This window comes from Lissotriton helveticus (assembly GCF_964261635.1).
Source record: "Lissotriton helveticus chromosome 1_1 unlocalized genomic scaffold, aLisHel1.1 SUPER_1_unloc_59, whole genome shotgun sequence".
Lineage (NCBI taxonomy): Eukaryota > Metazoa > Chordata > Amphibia > Caudata > Salamandridae > Lissotriton > Lissotriton helveticus.
In genome coordinates this window covers 527,463-550,387 of record NW_027611702.1, presented here as the reverse complement: position 1 = coordinate 550,387, position 22,925 = coordinate 527,463, and the positions used below count along the sequence as shown (strand labels likewise).

Here is a 22,925-nt window from a genome sequence, read left to right as displayed (position 1 = left end):
TCATCAAATTCCTGCTTCTGAATACCGGACTTTGCGATTGTATGCAGGAGATCCTAGGTTTCGACAATGCATTCCTTATTTGTTTCATCTCCTGTTTGAAAGCGATCTGTCTGGACTGTCATATGCAGTGAACCACATCTTGAAAAGTGGTATACACATGCAAAACATCTCGGCAAGTGACTTTATGGATAAAGTCAATGTCCAAGACAGTATTTTGGATTCTCACCTGATTAATCTCATGGCGTGTCAGCGTGGTACTAATGAGTACTGGTACCGTCGTCATGGTGATTTAAAATGTATGCTGAGGAACTTAGGAACTCCCACATGGTTCCTCACTTTGAGCTGTGCTGAGTATGGCTGGGAAGACTTACTTGAATTTCTACGAGAGGCAAATGCTAACGTAGAAAACATCGAATTCAAGACACCCGGAGAACTGTGCTCTTTGGATCCAGTCAATGTATGTAGGTACTTCAATCATAGATTTGAAGGTATGATGTCTTTCATCATGAATAAGAAGAATCCACCTCTTGGAGAGGTGTTGGATTTCTTCTGGAGGAAGGAGTACCAAGCAAGAGGTGCTCCTCATATACATATGTTGCTGTGGATCAAGGATGCACCTAAATTTGGAACGGATGCAGACGACTCAGTGATGAGTTTCATAGAACAGTATTCTACGTGTGCTGTTCCAAACGCAAAGGAGAAAAAAAGCCTAAGAGAAAAAGTTCTACGTTTCCAAAGCCATCGATGTGGAAAGTACTGTCGTCGTAAATTCCGGAACAAAGACAAGTTCTACACCAAATGTCGTTTCGGCTTTCCACGATCGGTGATTTCTAAAGGAAGAGTGAACAGTTTGATGTCTTCGCTGCGACATAATGTGATCAAGAAATCACCTAAAAACACATACAATTTGAAGAGGAACGAAGAGTCTAAGTACATCAACGACTACAACCCGGTGATTTTGTCCATGTGGAATGCTAACATGGATATACAGTTTGTGGCTGATAACTGTATGGCTGTGGCTAGGTATGTGACATCTTACATCACCAAAAAAGAGAAGACAGAATTGAAGGATATGTGGGAGGACATTTCCCATGAAAAGAGCCTCAGCAAGAAGTTGTACAGTTTCAGTCTGAAGATGTTGTCGCATCGAGAAATCGGAGCTTACGAATGTTCTGACCGGTTGTCTTCAGCAAGTCTCTATGCCAAGTCCAGGAGTATCGTTTGGGCGAGTGTTGGTCTTGCTGCAACGCGTAATCGAGTTCTGAAACCTGTGCGGGAAATTGAGTATTTGGCGGAAAAGGAGCCAAACAGTACCGACATTTTGAAGAGCAACATGTTGGATACATATTATCCAAATCGAAGCAGTCACCTCGAGAATGTTTGTCTGTATGAGGTTCTGCAAAATTACATATTCAAGAGGAACATCAAAGAAGATACTGAGAAAGGAGTGTATGCTGTAATAGGAAGTGAGGGATGTCTGGTCAAGCAAAGAAAATGCCACTTGATAAACCATCGAAAATTGAGTGGCGAATCTCCTGAAAAAAAGGAGTTTTTCTATTTAGCACTTTTGCAACTTTTTAAGCCTTGGCGTGCAGAAGAGGAACTGCTTGGAGATTTCCTCTGTTACGAAGACTCTTTCAATGCTGCCAAGGAGACCATAGAATGTCCTGCTTTTTCCAAATATGTAGAAATGTTGAATGTGGAAATTGAGCAGGAAGCAACGATTGCAGCCGAGATTGCCAGAGACAGTTCTCAGGACAGTCAGAGTTCTGCTTCATTGAGTCAGGATCCACTAGGAGGACCTCTTATCGAAAATGAAGCTGCCACTGCTATGAATGAAGTGGAAAGAGCCATGGCACATGCTCAGGAGGATGCGGTTAACTTAGAAGAGTTGGAAAGACAACTCAACGTTGAGCAGAGGAAAATATATGACGAACTTACCATGCAAATTGATCATGGATTAAGTCATGATAAGAAAGAGTGCTCATGTACGTCGTTGAAGCCTGTCCGATTGTACGTGAGTGGAGAAGCGGGAACTGGAAAAAGTTTCCTTATTAAAGCAATTTCATGTTATTTGCAGGAAAGGACAGAGTCATCGCTGTCTTGTGTTGTCACCGCTCCAACTGGACTGGCAGCACATAACATTAAAGGGATTACTTTACATCGTTTACTGATGCTGCCAGTGGAGCATGACAACAAATTAGAATATCACAAGCTATCTGGAGATGCTTGTTTTGAAGTTTCAAGAGTCTTGAGGAAAATGAAACTTCTTATCATTGACGAAGTAAGCATGGTTTCCAATGTCATGCTTGCCTTTGTGCATTTGAGAATGCAAGAAGTTCTCAAAACAGAGTATGATGTGTTATTTGGTGGCAAACACATCATTGTTTTTGGAGATCTTCTGCAGCTGACACCAGTGAAAGGGCAACCTGTGTTCAAAATGCTCACGCATGAAGATACCAGGAAGTGCTTAGGGAGTATTGGCAACGTCAATATATGGTTAAACTTCAATTATGCTGAACTGCATGAAAATATGCGTCAGGCAAAGGATGAAGTTTACAAGACTATTCTACAAGATGTTAGAATTGGAAAAGTGACCGAGCATGGGAAAGAAGCTTTACATGCACGATTACTGACAAATTTATATCCAGACGAAGATGTTGTGCCTGAGAATATTTTTCAGAAAGTTACTGAGAAAAAATCTGGAATATGTTTGATGCCAACTCTTGCAGAATGTGCCAAATTCAACAATAAAATGTTGCATTTAGAAAAGCAAGAGATTGTGAAATTGGAAGCTATTGACAGAGTAGAGCATATGGGATCAACAATTATTTTGTCTGAGAATCTGAAAACAAAATTGGATTCATTAGAGAAGAGTATATCTAAAACTGCGGGTTTTGAAAAGACTCTGAATGTGTGCTTGAACTGCCGTATAATTTTAAGAAGGAATTTACATGTTGAAAGAGGTCTGGTAAATGGATCAATGGGTAATGTTGTTGATTTTGTGAAATACAGAAATAGAGATGGAATTGAATTTTTAAAAATTAAATTTGATGGCATTGAGGAAGTACAGCTAATTGCTCGTTGTTCTGCTAGATTTTTGCTTGTAAAAGACTTATATGTTCGTCGTAAGCAGTTTCCTGTTTGCTTGGCATATGCGGTGACAATCCATAAATCGCAAGGTTTAAGTGTAGACTGTGCATTGGTGAATATTGGCAGTTCTGTGTTCAAGGAGGGTATGGCATATGTGGCATTGTCACGAGTTAGGACTTTATCGGGATTGTACTTGATTGAGTGTGATGTCACAAACATTTGTGCGGATCTAGATTGTGTTAAGGAATACAATAGGTTGAGAAGAGAGTATGCGCCACATTTGCCTCAGTATCCTTTGTTTGAGAAACGTGTGGTAGGCCGGAAACGAAGAAATGTGACCAATACTGGGGAGGTTGTAGCAAAAAGACGAAAAGTTGATGAACCTGAAATTATAAGCAGAAACAAAAAGGATTCTGTTGAAGATGTTGTTGGTTTTCAATTTGAAAACAGTTCTGGTGTCAACTGCTATGCTAATGTAGTGGTTAATGTTGTCTTTTCTCTAGAAACTTTAAAAGAACAGATTGTGGTCAATTCGGATCAAAGATTTTGCAGTTTGTTAAATTCTGTGTTAGAGAAATGTAGCACTGATAGAACAAACATAGAAAGTGTGTCTGAAATTCGAAATCTGTTAGACAGATGTTCAGGCCAAACACAATTCTCTCAAAATAGTCAGCAAGATTGTCAGGAGTTTTTAATGTATATGCTTGATGTATTGCATGATGAAGGTGTAGATGTAGATCACCTGTTTGGGCTTTCTTATCAATGGCAGCATGACTGCGAGAACTGTAGGGTATCAGCTACTACTAGTGTAGACTCAGAAAGATTTATATATTTAACTTTGCCAGACAGTAAATCAGTCTCTTTTAATAAGCTAGTAAAAGCAGCTGATCACAACATGGAGTGTAGCCAATGTAAATCTGAAATGATGTCCACTTTATTTATACGAACATATGGCCAGTATGTCATTTTAATGTTCCAACGATGTAGGCCTGATGGAACAAAATTGACAACTTTAATTAAAAATTTTGTGGCTTCACAGTTGTCAATATCAGGAAGGACTTTTGTAACTGTAGCAATTATATATCATGATGGTCCTTCAATAACATCAGGACATTATACAGCTTATTTAAAGTGTAGAAATGGCTGGTCATTCTGCAATGATTCTGTTTTAATTTTCAAAAAAAAATTGCAATATGACCTTAAAAACTCTTACCTGGTGTTTTTAAAACCAAAATTTTAGGGAAAGAATCTCGGGATGTGCTCTGAGGAATTTCAAGAAGTTCTCATGGCTCCTACACTATTTGGCCTTGAGGATAAGTGTAGTACAGAGACATAACTTTTTACCATAACACTGGACGTTATTGAGAAATACGTGCACTTTGAATGAGTTCAGAAAAACTATTTCTTTTTATAAGCTAATTGAAGCAGCGAATCAAAACATGGAGTAGAGGGAATGTAAGTCTGCAATGCTGTCTACTGTTTTACATTGCTTTGTGATTAAAAGTGATGTAGAGAATTAAATAATTGTACTAGTCATAAAGGTAGTGTAAGTCTGCTTCATAGTAAGCAGTATCAGTGTGATAGGAAATGTAGAACATGATTGAGCAAGAAGGGGAAGATATTACTAGTCCAGGATTGTGTAAATGATCTTCAACATTTTAATTCTGAAAGTTGCGGAAATGCGAAAAGACGGGATTGGCTTACAAGAAATCCAAGAGTTATACATGGCTCTGACACGATTTGGCCTTGTGGAATCGTGTGGTAGAGAGCGAGAAGTCATTTATTGTATGTAACATGTTTTTGAAAACGATGGAGGTTTTCTTTCAGAAAGTGGCGGGTTGAAAGTAATAACAGCACAACAGAGTGTAAGCTGTTCATAGGACATCCTTGGCCGTCATGGAAAGTAAGTTAACTTTAAGGAGTTCTGAATTCTGATTTGTAATGTATGGGTTTTTTAAACACAATCATTTTGATTGTGTTTTTTTTCCCCGCTGTTATATGATGAATACCTTCAAGTCACTGTTTTAGTGAAATTTGATACATTCTGAGAACAGCAAAAATAAACCATTTAACATGTATAATTAATTCTGTTCTGTTTGCATTTATGATGTACATGTAGAACTGTGTAGGAGGCATGGAGAAGGTGAGGCTTCTGTCAGTGTCAAAGTTGTTGCATACAGTGCTCATATTCTACGTAGTCTTTTATATTTCATTACTTTCACTGTTTCTGACAGATCTAAAAAATTTTTTTTTAAAAGAACAGTAAGTATAAGGGAAGGAAACAGACAGTTATGTTAAAAGAAACACAGCTATAGGGAATAAACTAGGGATACTGTTACCCGCAATCCTCTGCTGATGATGTCACTGAGCATGTCATGAATGATGTAATATGTGACATCATCAGCAGTGGATTACGGGTAATAGTATCTCTAGTTTACTCCCCTATAGCTGTCTTTCTTTTAACATAACTGTCTGTTTCCTTCCCTTATACTTACTGTTCTTTTTTATAAAAAAAAATTTTTGGTTCGCTTCCGGTTCGCGTACCGGGGAGCGAACTGGGAAGCGAACTAAGAGAAATAGAGGTTGGCACAGTTGCAAATATTGTACCAATTTTTTTATAACGGGGAGGTAGTTCTGAAAAGAACTTTTTTTTAAATTGTTTTTGTTGTTTTATATTTTTTTTATTATTTTTCTGAAAATTTTTTTACTTTTTTTGAATTTTTCTGAACAGTTTTATATTTTTTTTGTTTTTTTTTCGGAGGGGGCAACGAAAACGATTCATTGTAAAGGGCTCAACAGGAGGAAGAAAACAAAAAAAAGAATTTATTGTTTGGGGAGTTTCGGACAAACATGAGCATGATTGTTAATAGCTCTGTTGATCAGAGTGATGCTACTTTCTGCGTAGCAAATGATTCCACTGCAATGTACGCAGACTTGTTTTACTTCACGAAATCTCGTTTGTATATTTGGCACCATCTCCCTGCCCTCTGGTCCCGTTACTTCCGGTACAACAGATCTTCTGGCCATAATAGGGAGATTATCTAGGTCGTCCTGTTCCTCTTCTTCCTCTTCTTGCTGAATTATAACTTTAGCAGGTGGTCCACTCTTCCTTGGATGTGGTGGAGGTGGTGGGGAAGCACCAGCTGAAGCTAGTAAAGAAGCCATTGCTCACTGGTAACAAAGGGTCTTTCTCTCACAATGATGAAAGTCAGAGTGAGGAAAGAAGGAGGGATTTTCACCATTTGGGAAAAAAAATAGTTCTCAACCAATGAAAAGTGTTCATTTTAGATCATATGACCTAGTCTTACATCATTAGGAAACCGAAAGTGAAATGAACCAATGAAAAGTGTTATTACCAAGTCACATGACCTGCTGTGTTTACGTTACGCGCTTTGCAGGGCCTCCCGGTTTGCTTCCAGAAACCTGTGCTTTGCGACTCGGTAAGCGTACGAGTTCGCTAACGTAGCACGTCATATGACGTATCACGCGACAACGCGAAACGTCATGCGGACGGGAGGCGTCACGATGTTGTTTTCTAACGCGGCAGTTGCGGTAAAGAAACGTTTACCGGCTCGCGGTCTATTTCGCGGCATCAAGGTCAGCTAACGGGAAGCTTCCCGATTCGCGAAGCGGGAACGAAGAAAAAAAAATATTAAAAAAAAAAAATTATTCATAAACATATAAAATATATTTTTGGATTTAAAGAAGAATACATTTTACAGCTACAGATATTAGCTGTTAAAAAACCAATGAAATTCACAGAAAAAACCATAGGTTATAGACCATATATAGTTAGGAATTAGCATTTACAAAACCTTGAAAATTCACTGAAAAAACCATAGGTTATAGACCATATATAGTTAGGAATTAGCATTTAAAAAACCTTATTTTACTCACACAAAACCATTGAAATTCCATATATAGTTAGTTGCACTAACTATATATCGCGCACCTGCAATCCACTGCTGATCATGTCACATATTACATCATTCATGACATGGTCAGTGACATCACTGATGACATCACTGATGACATCTCAAATGACATCACTGATGACATCACTGATGACATCTCATTTGACATCATTCTTGTGCTAATACGATAAACCTCTTCAGACTCTAATATAACCTTAGATACACTCAGTGTATACAGACACTCACACACTTCCACTCATCCATGGAGTTACTCACACACCCAGTCAGTCATGCAAAGAAACAATCTCATCTCCATTTCTTCAACTATACAGTTAAACACACCTTACTTATTGAAACATATACTAACACATATTTACTCTCTTATACAATCCCTGATACAAGTTCACAATGATCGATACAACCACTCACTCATTCGGTGGCTCTCATGCACAGTTATTTATATATGCCAACTCTCACATGTACTGTGTTATACATATGTACTTACTATGACATGTAGCATTGAGATATCCATTCACTCATCAATACACTCATGCACACAGTCAACTGCCCATGTAGCTGTTTCCACATGCACTCTTGAACTCATACACCTAGTGAATAAACTGTTCACACATCTATGCATAGAGTCACACACCTTCCAGCCACCCCCACACAAACTCAATCTCCCATAGAAATACTTGGGCAAGCAATTAATAACACATATAGCCTCTCGTATAGCTAATGATCAACACATGCAGCAGTTTACAGAACAACAGACATAATGATGCACAAATTAAGACAGTTTAGTCACTAACCCATGCATTCAGTGAGACACATTTAATCACTCACTCATACAGTCAGTCACGCACCTACTAAATCCTTCATCCAGACACTTATACATCCACTCATTCTTCAATATGTAAGATATATTTTAACTTTACAGAAACATACAGTCACTGGATGTTGTCATCAGTGATGTCATCAGTGATGTCATTTGAGATGTCATCAGTGATGTCATCAGTGATGTCACTGACCATGTCATGAATGATGTAATATGTGACATGATCAGCAGTGGATTGCAGGTGCGCGATATATAGTTAGTGCAACTAACTATATATGGAATTTCAATGGTTTTGTGTGAGTAAAATAAGGTTTTTTAAATGCTAATTCCTAACTATATATGGTCTATAACCTATGGTTTTTTCAGTGAATTTTCAAGGTTTTGTAAATGCTAATTCCTAACTATATATGGTCTATAACCTATGTTTTTTTCTGTGAATATATATATATATATATTACCTACTGGCGATAGCCAGTAGGTATATATAGTTAGGATTGTTTTCCATAGGGAAATCGCAACATTCTATTGGGAATAACTTTGGCGCCGGTTGAGGAATCTTCCTGAAATTTTCCTTAACTTTGCCTCGCGCCGCTCCGGTCCTTCCCTGAAAGTTTGGGGGGGGATTCGTCAAGCGGGGGCCGAGATAAAAGGGGGTCCCAAAACGTGTTTTCCCCATGTTAATTTCCATAGGGCGGTATGGCGGTTGGACTCACAAACGGCTGAATGGTTTTCCACCAAACTTGGCAAAATTGTAGGGACTGGTAGCCCGATGTGCCTTTGCTATGTCTCAAGATATGTGGTCCAGTGGTTTTTACGAAAATTAACTTTGAAAAAATATATATTGGGCTACATTGGGCTATATATATGTTAGAGCCCAAATGCAGCCCAATGTAGCCCAAAGATGGCCACCAGAGACCAAAAAAAACAAATGTAGCCCAAATATCAGCCAGATGTAGCCCAACTATAGCCCAATTACAGAATGTCCCAGAGTATTCTAAGGAACAACTAGAGCGCTAACAGTCTTACTTATGACAAAAGTATGGCACACCTGAAGTCATCTTGATTGGAATAAAGTGTTAACACTTAAAACATTTAATTTGCAAAGGAACAAAATGAGGGGGTTCATTTTGCCATAGAAATTATGATTAGTGCTGAAGAAAGAAAAATTAGGGCACATTTTGAGTGACTTCTCAAATCCTCTTATATTTCATTAAAAAAATTCTGATATGCAGTCTCCCAAGATGGCCACCAGAGACAAAAGAGCCTGTGCTTAAAAACTCTGTTAGCAAAGCAGGCATTTGAGATTTAAAAAACGTTTTAATATATAAAAACGTTATCCGCTAATAGAATTAGCATTTAAAAAACCTTGCGAATTCAATGAAAAAACCATAGGTTTCAGGCCTTATATAGTTAGGAATTAGCATTTAAAAAACCTTGCGAATTCACTGAAAAAACCATAGGTTTCAGGCCTTATACCGTTAGGAATTAGAATTTAAAAAATCTTTGAAATTCACTGAAAAAACCATAGGTTTCAGGCCTTATATAGTTAGGAATTAGCATTTAAAAAAACCTTGCAAATTCACTGAAAAAACCATAGGTTTCAGGCCTTATATAGTTAGGAATTAGCATTTAAAAAACCTTTGAAATTCACTGAAAAACCATAGGTTTCAGGCCTTATATAGTTAGGAATTAGCATTTAAAAAACCTTGCAAATTCACTGACAAAACCATAGGTTTCAGGCCTTATATAGTTAGGAATTAGCATTTAAAAAACCTTTGAAATTCACTGAAAAAACCATAGGTTTCAGGAATTATATAGTTAGGAATTAGCTATTAAAAAACCTTTGAAATTCACTCAAAAAACTATAAGTTTTAGTGGTGTTATAGTTAGCTGGACATTTTACTCATACAAAAACATTGAAATTGCTCCTATATAGTTAGTTGTACTAACTATATTTCGCACACCCGCAATCCACTGCTGATGATGTCACATATTAGATCATTCATGACATGGTCAGTGACATCACTGATGACATCTCAAATGACATCACTGATGACATCACTGATGACATCATCCACGTGACAATCACATACACCTTTTCATACACTATTACAATTTTTCATCACTCTTTGTAAAATACAGAGTATCATATTTAAATGCATTGTCACAGCAATACAAGTATCTAAAAATCCACTCAGTGATTCATAGATGTATACACACATCTAATCACTTACCTATGGATTCACTCATACATGCTGTCAATGAACAATAGAACACAGTCAAAAATACTTATACATCTATATCGACATTAAACAACAGCACGCATCCTATTCACATATGAAGTCATCCTACTCACTTATGCAAACAATGGATCATACTTACATATTTACTTAGCAAAACACTTATACAAACACCACTTCTTCTATTCATTTAGATAGTAAGTCATACTTAGTGAATTATAAAATCATTATTACAAGTATACAGTTATCCATACAGTCACTCACACAATCATTGTGTCTTATGTATACTTATTTATATACAACAACTGACACATACACTGCCTTTTATTTTTCTATTTTGTTGGACCTGTAATATTGAGAAATATATTTGCTCATCACCACACCCATAAATATATTCACTCACCCAAACAACTGTTAGAACATGTAGTTTTAACTTCATATATCTACTGAATCAACTATTCACACATCTTTGGACAGTCACACACCCCCCACCGAACCACACACACTTTCACACTCCCATACAAATACTCAGTTAACTAATCAATAACTAATATAGACTTTCACATAGCTAGTAACCAACTGTAGAATCAGTTTACACAACAACTGACAAAGTGATACAGATATTCACACAGTTTAGTCACTATCCACTATATTTAGTGAGACATTATAAATTGGTCAAGTAAACAGTCAATTACACTGCTACTAAATCCTCCATCCAAATATTTATTTATATATATCCACTTATTCTTCAATGCAAATTGCTATATATATATAATGCATATTTAAATAACGAAGTCAGTGATGTCATCAGTGATGTCATTTGAGATGTCATCAGTGATGTCACTGACCATGTCATGAATGATCTAATATGTGACATCATGAGCAGTGGATTGCGGTTGTGCGAAATATAGTTAGTACAACTAACTATATAGGAGCAATTTCAATGTTTTTGTATGAGTAAAATGTCCAGCTAACTATAACACCACTAAAACTTATAGTTTTTTTAGTGAATTTCAAAGGTTTTTTAAAATCTAATTCCTAACTATATAACTCCTGAAACCTATGGTTTTTTCAGTGAATATATATATATATATATTATTTTTTTTCTCACAAAGTTCAAGTATAATCAATCTAAAACCAGATAAAAAAATCATTTGGCGACCACATATAAGACACACACATTTGTCATAAAAAATGTTAATTCGCAGGAATCAATTAGAGTAATTGCACTGTCTAAGGGTTTTCTTAACGTGAAACTTTGTCACTCAAATTTAACAAAACTAGGCGTTGACGGGTTTCGGTGGATAAAACAGAATAAGACTGTCTTCTTCAGGACAACAAGAATATATACCTCCCAACAAATAATACAGTATTTGCCTGCATAGAGAACATAGGACATATATCAGATAAAACCACATTAGCTTAAATCTTAAACAATCTATGTAAAAAGAAAATACACTTTTCAGTTGACTTAAAACAGGGGTCTGATAGACCCTCTTATTCTACCAAACAAAAAACGGTTCAAAGCCGCAGGGTCCTCGGGAAATTTTTAAGACCACACAGGATTTAATCCCCAACACTTAATCACTAAACAGTACGAAATCCTTGGGTCTATTACAAAAATCAGAGAGTGTGGCGAACCACTGCTAGATAGTTTGTGAACAAAAACATAAATAATACAGAACCAATGACTATGCGCCACAGAACTAACTGTGTGCACTTCCCTTTTCAGGACGAAATCCCTCACTCACCAGAGGTGACATGCTTCATCATATGGAATTCTCCTCCCAGAGCAAAAACCTAGTTCCTCTGGGGGGCTACACCCCCTCTCTGAGAGGGAGGAGCTCAGGGAGGTTTTGAATAGCTGATAGGATACTCTAAATCCACATATGAAGAGACAGCTGTGTGAATGAGGGTGCAGCGCAAAGAAACAAAAAATGTGGGGATAGTGAAGTTAAATTAGCAAAGGAGCGTAAAAATTCTACTTTATTTAGGTACGTCCCCTGCCAGGATAAAAAAAACAGTGCACCAGCGGTATGGATTTAAACCGCGACTGTGAGATAGAAAGTAATGATCAACATGTTTCAGCCATAAACCTATATGTAGGCGAGACTATCGTCAGGACCTATGATGCTGCTGCTTAGTGTGAGTGATACAACAAAAAAGGATACAAGGACAGAAACTGTTCTTAATCTGTCTGTTGCATAGGGAAGAGTTACCCGCCACTACTGGGTAAGCAACCACACCTCTACCTGGCGACAGCTCAGGAAAGGAGCACTGTTCTCTCCCTCGGTACACCAGCACAAATTGAGCCTGTGACTGGAGGTGACCATCTTATTCTTCTGTTTCATAAATTGGTACCAGACAATGCATTTTTTTAGAAAGATTTTTATGAAAAAAAAGTATCTTGTATGATAAATTATCATAGTAGTCCAATCAAGACTACGTTATAGAGGCCAACACCAAACATCACTTTACTGCACTTTTACCTCTTCATTCTATGATCCCAATAGGATCAACTCACCTAGTATCTTCTACGGTGAGGCACGCTCAAATCTGTCAGAACTGTTCTTAAACATTTTGAGATGAACTCCCCTTCCTGATTAAAACAAAGATAAACAGAAGAATAGAGTTACTCAAGATGGGAACTAAAACCCATCAGGGCTATACTCATAATTCTAAATAGATACAACCTATATGTACTACCTAGACATAGCTATTATCCATTTCACAACATGTAGCAGTAGATAAAATTCCTATTGAGGTACTCTCTACACTTCCTACATAGCTCTTCCATAGAGTAGATTCCAATATGACACTAATATCGGAGTAACGGAACAAAGAAGGCATAAGAAATTGTTTTTCAAAGAAAAAATAGCTGGGTTGATTTTTCCGATCTTTGAAAGAGCTATTTATGAAGGGTAGAGAACACATCAATATATTTAACACGAAACGGATCACTGTTCATGTGATTGCTGATATATCAGATTATGCCAGATGATGTCCATTTGAATCTATTGTTTATGAAGTGATTCACTTTTTAGAATGCACGCAATAAAATGCCTTTTTAACTGCAAATCTGTATGTAATTAAATTGAGGACTACAGCTATGTTTGTGAACCAATTTAGTCTGTATGTCTTGGTAGTATGTCTTTCTAGTTTGTTTTCAGTGCTGGTTTGTCATGCTTATATACATATTTAAGTATTATATTACTAATTGAATCTTGTCCGTGCAGTCTATTTTTCCAATCCTATCTACCTACCCCTGCATGTGTTGATATAGCGGTCTACCTGCTCATCCATATATGTATCTACTGGTCTATCAATCTATTTATCTACTGTCCCTCTATCTTTGAAACTATACCAATTTTTTTGACTTCTATCAATCTTTGCAAATCTATCAGTCTATCTATCAATGTACCTATCTTTTCAAGTGTATCCATCTCTATCTACAAAGTTATCTTTATCAATCCATCCATCAAACCTTGTCCCCTTGTCTAGGAGGCTGGTTCTCTATATGGTGTTCTAAAATGAAGACCACCTTGCAGGGAGTCCACGAGTCCCCATGAGATGCAGCAACAGATAATATGAATGCTCTATTTTGTGGTAATGTCGGCGAGCAGTTAGGCTTATCAGGAGGTCCTGCTAAGCATTTGTTGTTACACACAGTGGCAAGAAATGAGGCACACACAAGAATAAACTCAAGACCAATGTGTAAAAATAATACAGATTTGTATATAATTTTGAAGACCAAGAACACAGTTCTAAGGTAAGTACTTTCGGAGTTACGAAATATATCACTTTTGTGCGCCATTACGCACCATAGGAATCAATGAGGGAAAAACATGAAAAATGCATATAATATCAGGCAATGCTTTCATGAAATTCACCTTCTCGTTTTAGGTTGATGTCAGCGTCAGGTTCAAAGTTCCAGCAGGAGAAGTTCAAGAGCGGCCCGGATCGGGATGGAGCAGAGTCCAGAGGGTCTTAAAGATTAGTGTGCAAAGACAAAGGGGGCTATGTAAAAACACACTTGAGGGAGGACTTACAGGTAACTCTGGTGGGTCTGGGAACAAGGGAGAAGGCCTTTTGGTCAGTGCTGGGGTCGAGTGCAGAGTAACCCTGGGCGGTGAACTCTTCTCTGTTCACTGAATTTTTCGCACTCCAAGGAGCTCTTAAAAATCCTGGATAATTTCCGTGCAAGATTTCTCAACACGGGCAGTCATGGGTGGGTGTTACCGCTCGTATTGAGAAACCTTTAGTTCGTGTTGAAGAAGCGGCCGCTCTAGTAGTACTTCTACTTGAGTGACAGAATTTTACGCAGTCAGTGCGAACGCCGTGAGGTAACCTACTCCATCGCTCATGGATCTCCGTGCAGTTTGGCAGAGATTTTTTGTCACTTAGCAGAGTTCTGAGTAGTGGAACTCCACCTATGCTTAGTGCAGGGAGATAAGGCAAACTGGGCATCATGCATCGTAGTGCCCTCACGGTCAGGAACTGGCAACTTGGAGAGGCAATCTTGGGGCAGCTGGGACACTCATGAAGTGGGTCTCGGGTGTCTTGATGTCCCTTGACAGGTGCTTAGTTTGGGTTCTATGGGAGTCAGGATGGACTGTTGTTCTCGGTTTCCATCGATGGGAGTACCCCGGGTATTGGTAGGCCGCGGTTCCGTAAGGTCCCTGGTCCTCCAAACGCATTGGAGTGGCAGATGTAACCCTCCGGAGTTGTACATTTTCTTGCTTGTGTGTTGCATTGAGATAGTCAATGAGCAGCAGTTGATGAACAAGTGTAACACACAGCCGGGACACATAGCCACAGCTTGGCGATTGTGCTGGAACAAGAGAGAAAGACATTGGAACAGCCATGTAACCTCACAGGGGTGGTTTCACTGTTTCTAAAACTGAGCAACGCATGGATTGTAGAAGAGGGGCGGGACACATGGGAATGAACACTACATTTCCCACGATTCGCGATTCATCTTGAACATGGAAGAGGAACCTCTTCGTGGGTTAGAGGAGCAATAAGTAAGACAACAAGGCGGTGCAGATTATTCTAGCTAGGATGTTCCTGAATGTGCTGCCGAAATTAGTTGAGTATCGTTTCCCAGTACTGTAAGGGTGCTTGCACCACCTTCGATTTGTTTTTGTGTTAGCAGCTCTGAGAGTGAGGGGAACCTCATGCAGTGCTCTTGTTACCTGACTGGGTGTTTGGAGAGATGTTCTGTTTACCGGCGTGGTGACTACCTGTTGGACTTGACCCTTTTGGCAGGTTCACCCCTGAACTTTTTGCCTGTTATTATGACCTGATACTAGTAGTCTGTGGCCTCTGCTCACTTTAGCACTGTGGCCCAGTGTAAAGTGCATGGGGGAGGCCAGAGATAGGCACACGGTGCCCATTTGGTGAGCGGGCTCCCAGTTGCGGGACGCTCCGACAGCGGGGTATCTTTTGGTTTGAGAGCTCGCGTGGCCCTAGTGATGGGCAGGATTATTTCCGGAGCCAGTGCGCTCCATGGGGCCAGATTTATTTTCAGAGCCAGGTGGCGCCACCACCCCGCAGTATTTGTTTTAGAGCCCAGATGGCTCCAACCAAGGGGACACATAATTGTTTACAGGGCCAGAGGGGCCTGTGTCCTTTCCCCAGTGCTTGGGGATATGCTTCTTTCCAGAGCCAGATTGCTCCAACGTTGAGCAGTTATTTCAAGGGCCAGTGAGAGACCATGCCTCATTTGATTATTTACAGCTGCGCATCACTTAGTGCCAGCTGCTCCGTTTAGGCCCTCATGTGAGATTCACAGCTGCCAAGGAAGTAGTGGGCAGCTGCTACATTTAGGTTTGCGCAGTGGCGCAAACTTGACCTTCGCTGCCTAGGCCACAGCCCTGACTTTGTGGACATAGGGCATTTGAGCCCCCCCTGTTTGAGATGGTCAGTTGGCCAGGTGTATGGTTACATTTATAGGGTGCCAGGCCCTAATGTGATGTATGTGCTAATGTGATGTGGTGCTAGGAAATGTAATGCATTTAGTATGTTTTACGCACACTGTTTGATATCTCTAAATATGGTTTATGATTATGATGTTGTTTTGCATATCATGGTTTATGCTAGTGAGATTATGTTTCACTCTGTGATTTACGCCCCTAATGTGAGTTATGCTTAGGAGGTTAGGGTCATACATGCCATACATATTGTAAGCATTGCCAATGCTTGTTTGCCGGATATATTGTTTTAGCATCGCCAATGCTTGTTTTGGCTACTGAGGTGTTGTGCATAATGTAGTTTATGTCACAGACTGATGCTAAGTACAGTGATTAGCAGTGTTTACTGGTTGTACTTTTATGACCTAGTTTTCTTTTTACTAAGTTCACTTTGTGATGGTTTTGACAGTGGTCCATGTGGCCCTGTCAGGTGTACATAATCCCTTGCAAATATTCCCCAGTGCCAGTTGGCACAGTGTACATTATGTGTTTACTATTCTAATGTAAAACACACAAGATGATGGACAGAATGTTGCACAATGGCAAAACATTCACCCCCAGTCACAGATCTGGGTTTAATCCATCGTTATATTGCTCACCAAGCCACCCCGGTTCAGACATGGCCATATGCAAATCAGTCTTGACCCTGTCCCTCATGGGAACAGTCCAGACCGAACTGCCAAGCCATGTCTTCCCTGGACCGGAATCAAGCATCCTAGGACCGCTTTCTGGCTATCAGCATTCATCAGCCAGGATAGCTTGACTCCAGTGGCTTAGTGAGCACGGGACCCACGTCTGGGCATACCCTTCCCACATAGGGTGAACAGCAAAACACACAAGATGATGGACGGAATGTTGCACAATGGCAAAACATTCACCCCCAGTCACAGATCTGGGTTTAATCCATCGTTATTTTGCTCACCAAGCCACCCCAGTTCAGACATGGCCATTTGCAAATCAGTCTTGACCCTGTGCCTCATGGGAACAGTCCAGACTGAACTGCCAAGCCATGTCTTCCCTGGACCGGAATCAAGCATCCTAGGACCGGTTTCTGGCTATCAGCCTTCATCAGCCAGGATAGCTTCACTCCAGTGGCTTAGTGAGCACGTCTGGGTGAAATGTTGCACAATGGCAAAACATTCACCAGCAGTCACAGATCTGGGTTTAATCCATCGTTGCTCACCTTGCCACTGGATTCAAGTTAGCCTGGCTGATGACAGCTACAATGCCAGAAACCGGTCCCAGGATGCTTGTTTCCGGTCCAGCGAAGACATGGCTTGGCATTTCGGGCTTGACTGTTCCCATGAGGCACAGGGTCAGACTGATTTGCATATGGCCATGTCTGAACTGGGGCTGCAGAATGAGATAAAGAATGGTGAAGGATTAAACCCAGATCAGTTGACTAGGGGTGAGTGTTTGATTTGCTCAAGCGCTCCGTCCATCATCCCCTTTTGTATCGCTTTGTTCGCCCTAAGTTGGCAGGGTATGTTCAGACGTGAGTCCCTTGCTCCCTTTGCCACTGGATTCAAGCTAGCCTGGCTGATGACGGCTGCAATGCCAGAAACCGGTCCCAGGATGCTTGTTTTCCGTCCAGGGAAGACATGGCTTGGGTAGTTCAGGCTGGACTGTTCCCATAAGGCACAGGGTCAGAATGATTAGCATATGGCCATGTCTGAACTGGGGTGGGAGAGTGAGCTAAAGAATGGTGATGGATTAAACCCAGATCAGTTGACTGGGAGTGAGTGTTTGATTTGCTCAAACGCTCCGTCCATCATCCCCTTTTGTATCGCTACTATTCTAATGTGTTTTGAGAATACAAAGGCTATTTTTGATATAACCTTGTATGGAGTTCCTTCTGTGGTGTGCCTGCTGTGTTGTTGCTGTTGTTATCTGCGTGCGCAAATGCTTTACACATGGCTTCCGGGAAAAGCCTGACTGCTCGTGCTAAGCTACCAAAGGGGTGAGCAGGAGTTATCTTTGGTGTGTAACTCCCATGCCCTGACTAGAGTGGTGGTCTCTGCCTGGCTTTGGCGCAAGCCTTAGCCAACCAGAGATCCCATTTCTAACACTACCACTACCTAGTTGGGCGCTTTGTTGACAGTGCGATACAATGTGTAATTATTGCTCTGAAGGTCATTTTGGATCAGGCGCTATTGAGCAGCTACCAGCTACGTTGTTTTATTAATGTTCTGGCTTCACAGGAGAGAATAAGATTTCCTCATTTCTAGCAGAGTTTTCAGAGTTATTGGAGACATTGGTCAGTACCGTGAATCCAGTGCATATAATTAACTACGAGACATTCATTTGAGTGCTTACTGTCAGACCACAAATACTTGGTGATTAAGGACTAAAAGGGGTATGACGGAATCCCCATCATCTAATTATGTTTACAAACACGGCTCTAATGCTTAAGCAGTGTCCGATGTAATTATGACTGATTAGGAACTAAAGCAAGGATATATTTTAACTCCCTTACTTTTTCCTTTTATATATGTGTGTCAGTTATCAACCAAGTACCTGAGTCTTGACTCCACAGGGTCAGAAGAATTGATCTTGATTCTTTATCTTTGAAGAATTCTTCCCAATTCCTCCACTTCACTGCAATCGAAATATATTCAACTAGCAGTAAAGAAAGGGAAAGGGGAATGGGAATTAAAAGAAACTGCCACTGTAAGATTACTTGCTGATCACCCTCTAATGGTTTTCAGTTCCTGTAACAACAAAAAGACAAGGTTACAGATTCTTTCTTTTAACTACTTCTCCTGCTCTAGTTTCTATTTTATTCTTATAAGCTATTACCTGCTTAATCAGTGGTTTTAGCTTCTCTCTGTGAATAGTCCTTTAATATGCTATAGTTGAAGTCTTTTATTTTGATTGTCTTTTTCTGTCCTTTTTTACTCTTCTTTTTCAGATGCAGTACTTGTACATAAAAGATCAAGCCGACTTGTTGGTGAGTATATATATATATATATATATATATATATATATATATATATATATATATATATATATATATATATATATATATATTTTCACCTACAATAGTTTTTTTAATATTCAGTCTTTTGTTTTGAGAATGAAATCATCTCTCATGTATATAATCTTCCTGTCCTTTTCTATCTTAGATATTTTTTCTCTTCAGTTAAATAGTTCTTTGATGTTTAAATTATCCTTTAATATTCTTGCGCTGATAAATAAATGCACACATTCTGAGTTCTATTATTTATCATGTATGAAGTGTCAAACTGAATTCTGTGTCTTTTCAAGTCTCTAGTTAGTTGATTAATTTCAATGAAAATCGACTAACTTCTGAGAATACAAAGTTCTGAACTGTTTTTTCCTTTTAGAATAGATTAATAGTACTTGAACAGTGGAGTGGTGTGGCTCACTGGTTAGAGGCGGCAGACCCGGAAGCAGAGAACGGCCCGGGACCAGGGTTCAATTCCCGACGCGGCAGGGTCAAGGACCAGGGTCAGCGGACTTGATAATTCTCGCCTCGGTGCCTACTCTAACCAGGGATCACACTCGGCAACTCTGGGCATTAGCTTGCCTCAACTCTACAACGGCCCCCCACATTCGCCGGGGATGCCTGGTTTCACCTTGGAGATACCCAGTAGGGACCATCTCACAGTGATAGCCAGGACGGGTTCCCCAGCGGTCTACAGCGCCATGACGCCTCAGGGCAGCAGTGCGCTTTACAAGACACATACATTTATATTTACATTTACATTTTCTCGACGATCATTTCTAACGCTGGAATTCCACTCTAAATCTCTTCTGAATCTCTCTGCAACTTCCGAGTAAGAAACTGATATTTTCGCCGATAATCCTGACTGAAAACAGAGCTCTGGCGACTCCCAGCTGATTTCTCCGATGCAGCAGTTGAAGTAAGCAGAGCTTCTAACGCTCGCGCACAAAGTAAAGGATCTCCTTAGACGCTCAAACACTAGAGCGCCACAACGACGGCCGCCATATTGAGTTTCAGCGCAACAGCTAAGATACAAACTAATGATTGAAGAAACGCTCTAACACAAATGACAATCTGAATACTGGGACTATGGCCGCCATCTTGAAATTCCACGCGGCCACAAAAATAAACTAAATAAATTGCTGAGCTACTAATTGTCTCCAAGATAACTGTAACTTCTTTCTCTTACTTCTTGAAAACGCTTTGTGACCCAAACGCCTAGAGATTGCTTGTCTGGAAATCATATTCAAACTATGACCCAACCTGACAATGTGATTCACCTAATCAATTTCGTTTAACAATTTCCCACCAAATTGGAAAATGTTAAGTGTTATTCTTTTTTGTATCCCGATGACTTAATCATATTGGATCTCACTCCAAAGAAATCTAAGTGTTTTATATAAATATACTTTGAAACATTACGTTAAGATGAATGGTCAGAAAAGTAACATCAGATTCGCTGAAGCAAGTAAGGAAAAAAATATGTATTGCTGGAAATCGGGGAATGATATAATGAATCAGGAGAAATATCCCTGTTTCTGTAGAATTTTCTCCCAAAATCTAGATTCAAAATTCCATACCACATATTTAAGCTTGAAGGCTTTAGGCCGCAGGGAAGCGACTCATTCATTATATAAAGATATTGGGAAAATATACTTTAAGCACCTTATTATGATACATATTGGTGGGAATCCGCATTGTCTCATTCCTGTGCAATCTGTCAACTCCTATGGTGGTCTTGGTTCCAACATAAGGGTCATAGATACAGGAAGTCCATGAGTGCCATACATATTGTAAGCACTGCCAAAGCTTCCTTCCTGCAGTGTCTGGTGCTGATCAGCTCCCTTTCCTTGAAACGCCCACAGGGAATTCCTCTGCTTCAATCCTTGCAGCCTCCTGCGGCAGCCAGAACAGATTGCAGAATAAGGCCTCCCTGGCCAACAGCTAAGTGGAGTGTGCTCACAGAGACTAGTTGTGTGTTTGAACTTTGTGCTCATAGAGTCATTGGGGCCAATTCCATTGTGGTTTGGAAGTCCTCCTAACAGCATTTGCTCCGTCAGATTCGGATTGGGAATGTGTCTTTCCGACCGAATCGGAAAGGTTTCCGACCGAACGAGTACAATGCAAGTTAGGCGTTATGAAGATCCCAATCCTAACTGGATGCCATTTGGAATGACTGAGCCGTATGGAGCAGAATCATACGGCTGTACGGGCAGCGTTTCCGACCGACCTATTATGATGCTGGATTTGGACAGCCTTTCTGAATTGTGCTGTCCGACTCGAATCAGCAGTTGGAATCAGACTTTGGGGGCCTGTCGCGGGCCCCCCTGCTCTCTGAGCCTTTGTTTCCTGTTATTTTCTGTTATGGTTATATTATTATTTTACAGTGTGCAATGACTTGTAATGAGAAACTACTACTTTGAAAGCACAAGGATAGTATGAGAGCCCCTAGAGGCGGTGATTGCGTGTACTAATTACCCTGCAAGACTTAACTCAGTGAAGAGAGTGCACATACAGGTGATTATTATATGAATGTATGTAGCATGTTGGTCACTGTGTAAGCGCTTATGCGTCACTGATACCCGTTCTCTTCCCCATGTAGCATTGTCCCTTCCCCCATGTAGGAGTGACGACATGGCCATAATGAGGGACTAACAAGCCTCATAATCAATCAGATGGCAGCATTTATGAAAGAAAATGACACAAGCCAATTAAAAACATGGGCGGAGAGTGAGCCGAGCTTCCACTCCACACTCCATACTCCATTACTGCATGCCTCGAAAAGCGAGAAGCACATGCGCGCTGCCGCTATTGGCTCAACCTAAAAAAGGCTTGATGATGGAACCAAAACTAGTGGACCAGTGGTAGCATCATTCCACTAATGCGTGAATGAGTGCTTGTGCATGCACAAACGGAATTACACAGGCACCATTTCTTATATGTACTGATCCAATACAATAGACACACATTGTATTGTATTGTAATTGCATTTATATTGCGCTTACTACCCCTGACGAGTGGTCGAAGTCTTCTACGGCAAGTAGCACGCTACTCCGGGACCCTTATAGGATTAGTGTTGAATTAATATAGTGAAATATGAAAGTAATTAAAGTGGTGGATAGGTTAGTCAGTTATTTGGATTTTGAAGGATAGTAGAGGGGATAGAAGAGGAAACAAACATTTGCAATGCAATAGGTCTCACATTAGGAAAGTTTGAGCTATTGGTATTGTAAATGACACATTTGTTATTTATGTGTTGGTTTGGAAAATAGCGAAATTAATAGCTTTGTCATTTACAATGCCAATAGTTGTAACTTTCACAAATGTGACACCTATAGCATTTGTAATGCAATATGTGTTGTATTTACGTGACTTAGATGTATTGATATTACAAATAACAATGGCTTTTATTTTTTTTAATAATACTTAAATAGAAGTTATTGTAATTTATAATGGCAATAGCTTAAACGTTTGTAAATAACTTTTGTGAAGATTATATTCAGTGTATTTTATTGTGACAAAAATCCAAGAACAGATGTGAAATATTAACATCTTTTTGTGACATTTGTAATAAAGCTTGAAACATTGAGAGAACATTTTTGAACCAGTTGTTGAATGGTTGCACAGATTGATGCTGTGGTGGCACGGAGTGATGTTGTGGTGGCGACGAGTGATGCTGTGGCATTCAGTGATGCTGTGGTAGTGCATAGTGATGTTGTGGTGCCCCTGAGTTATGTTGTAGTGGTGCTGAGTGATGCTGTGATGATGCGATAGATAGAGGGAGGGCGATAGATAGATAGAGGGAGGGCGATAGATAGATAGAGGGAGGGCGATAAATAGATAGATAGAGAGAGGGCAACAGATAGATAGATAGAGTGACGGTTGTAATCTCCAGCCTGG

At 39.8% G+C, this 22,925-nt stretch overlaps 2 protein-coding genes across 3 annotated transcripts in view; one reads left to right on the top strand and one right to left on the bottom strand.

Moving 5' to 3' along the window:
* The window catches only part of LOC144806272 (uncharacterized), a 255,137-nt gene that overhangs the window by 153,250 nt on the left and 78,962 nt on the right, over positions 1 to 22,925 (top strand). The window contains 1 exon segment of the mRNA XM_078672665.1: positions 18,969 to 19,007. Within this exon segment, the coding sequence (XP_078528791.1) occupies positions 18,969 to 19,007 (39 nt within the window).
* The window catches only part of LOC144806267 (uncharacterized), a 68,057-nt gene that overhangs the window by 29,841 nt on the left and 15,291 nt on the right, over positions 1 to 22,925 (bottom strand). Inside the window, exon 2 of one of the 2 annotated variants that reach the window (XM_078672658.1) lies at positions 12,610 to 12,684. The exons of the other annotated variant lie outside the window; for it this stretch is intronic. The gene's annotated coding sequence lies outside the window, so the exon portion shown is untranslated. The remainder of the gene's footprint in view (positions 1 to 12,609; positions 12,685 to 22,925) is intronic. 2 annotated transcript variants of the gene reach the window in all.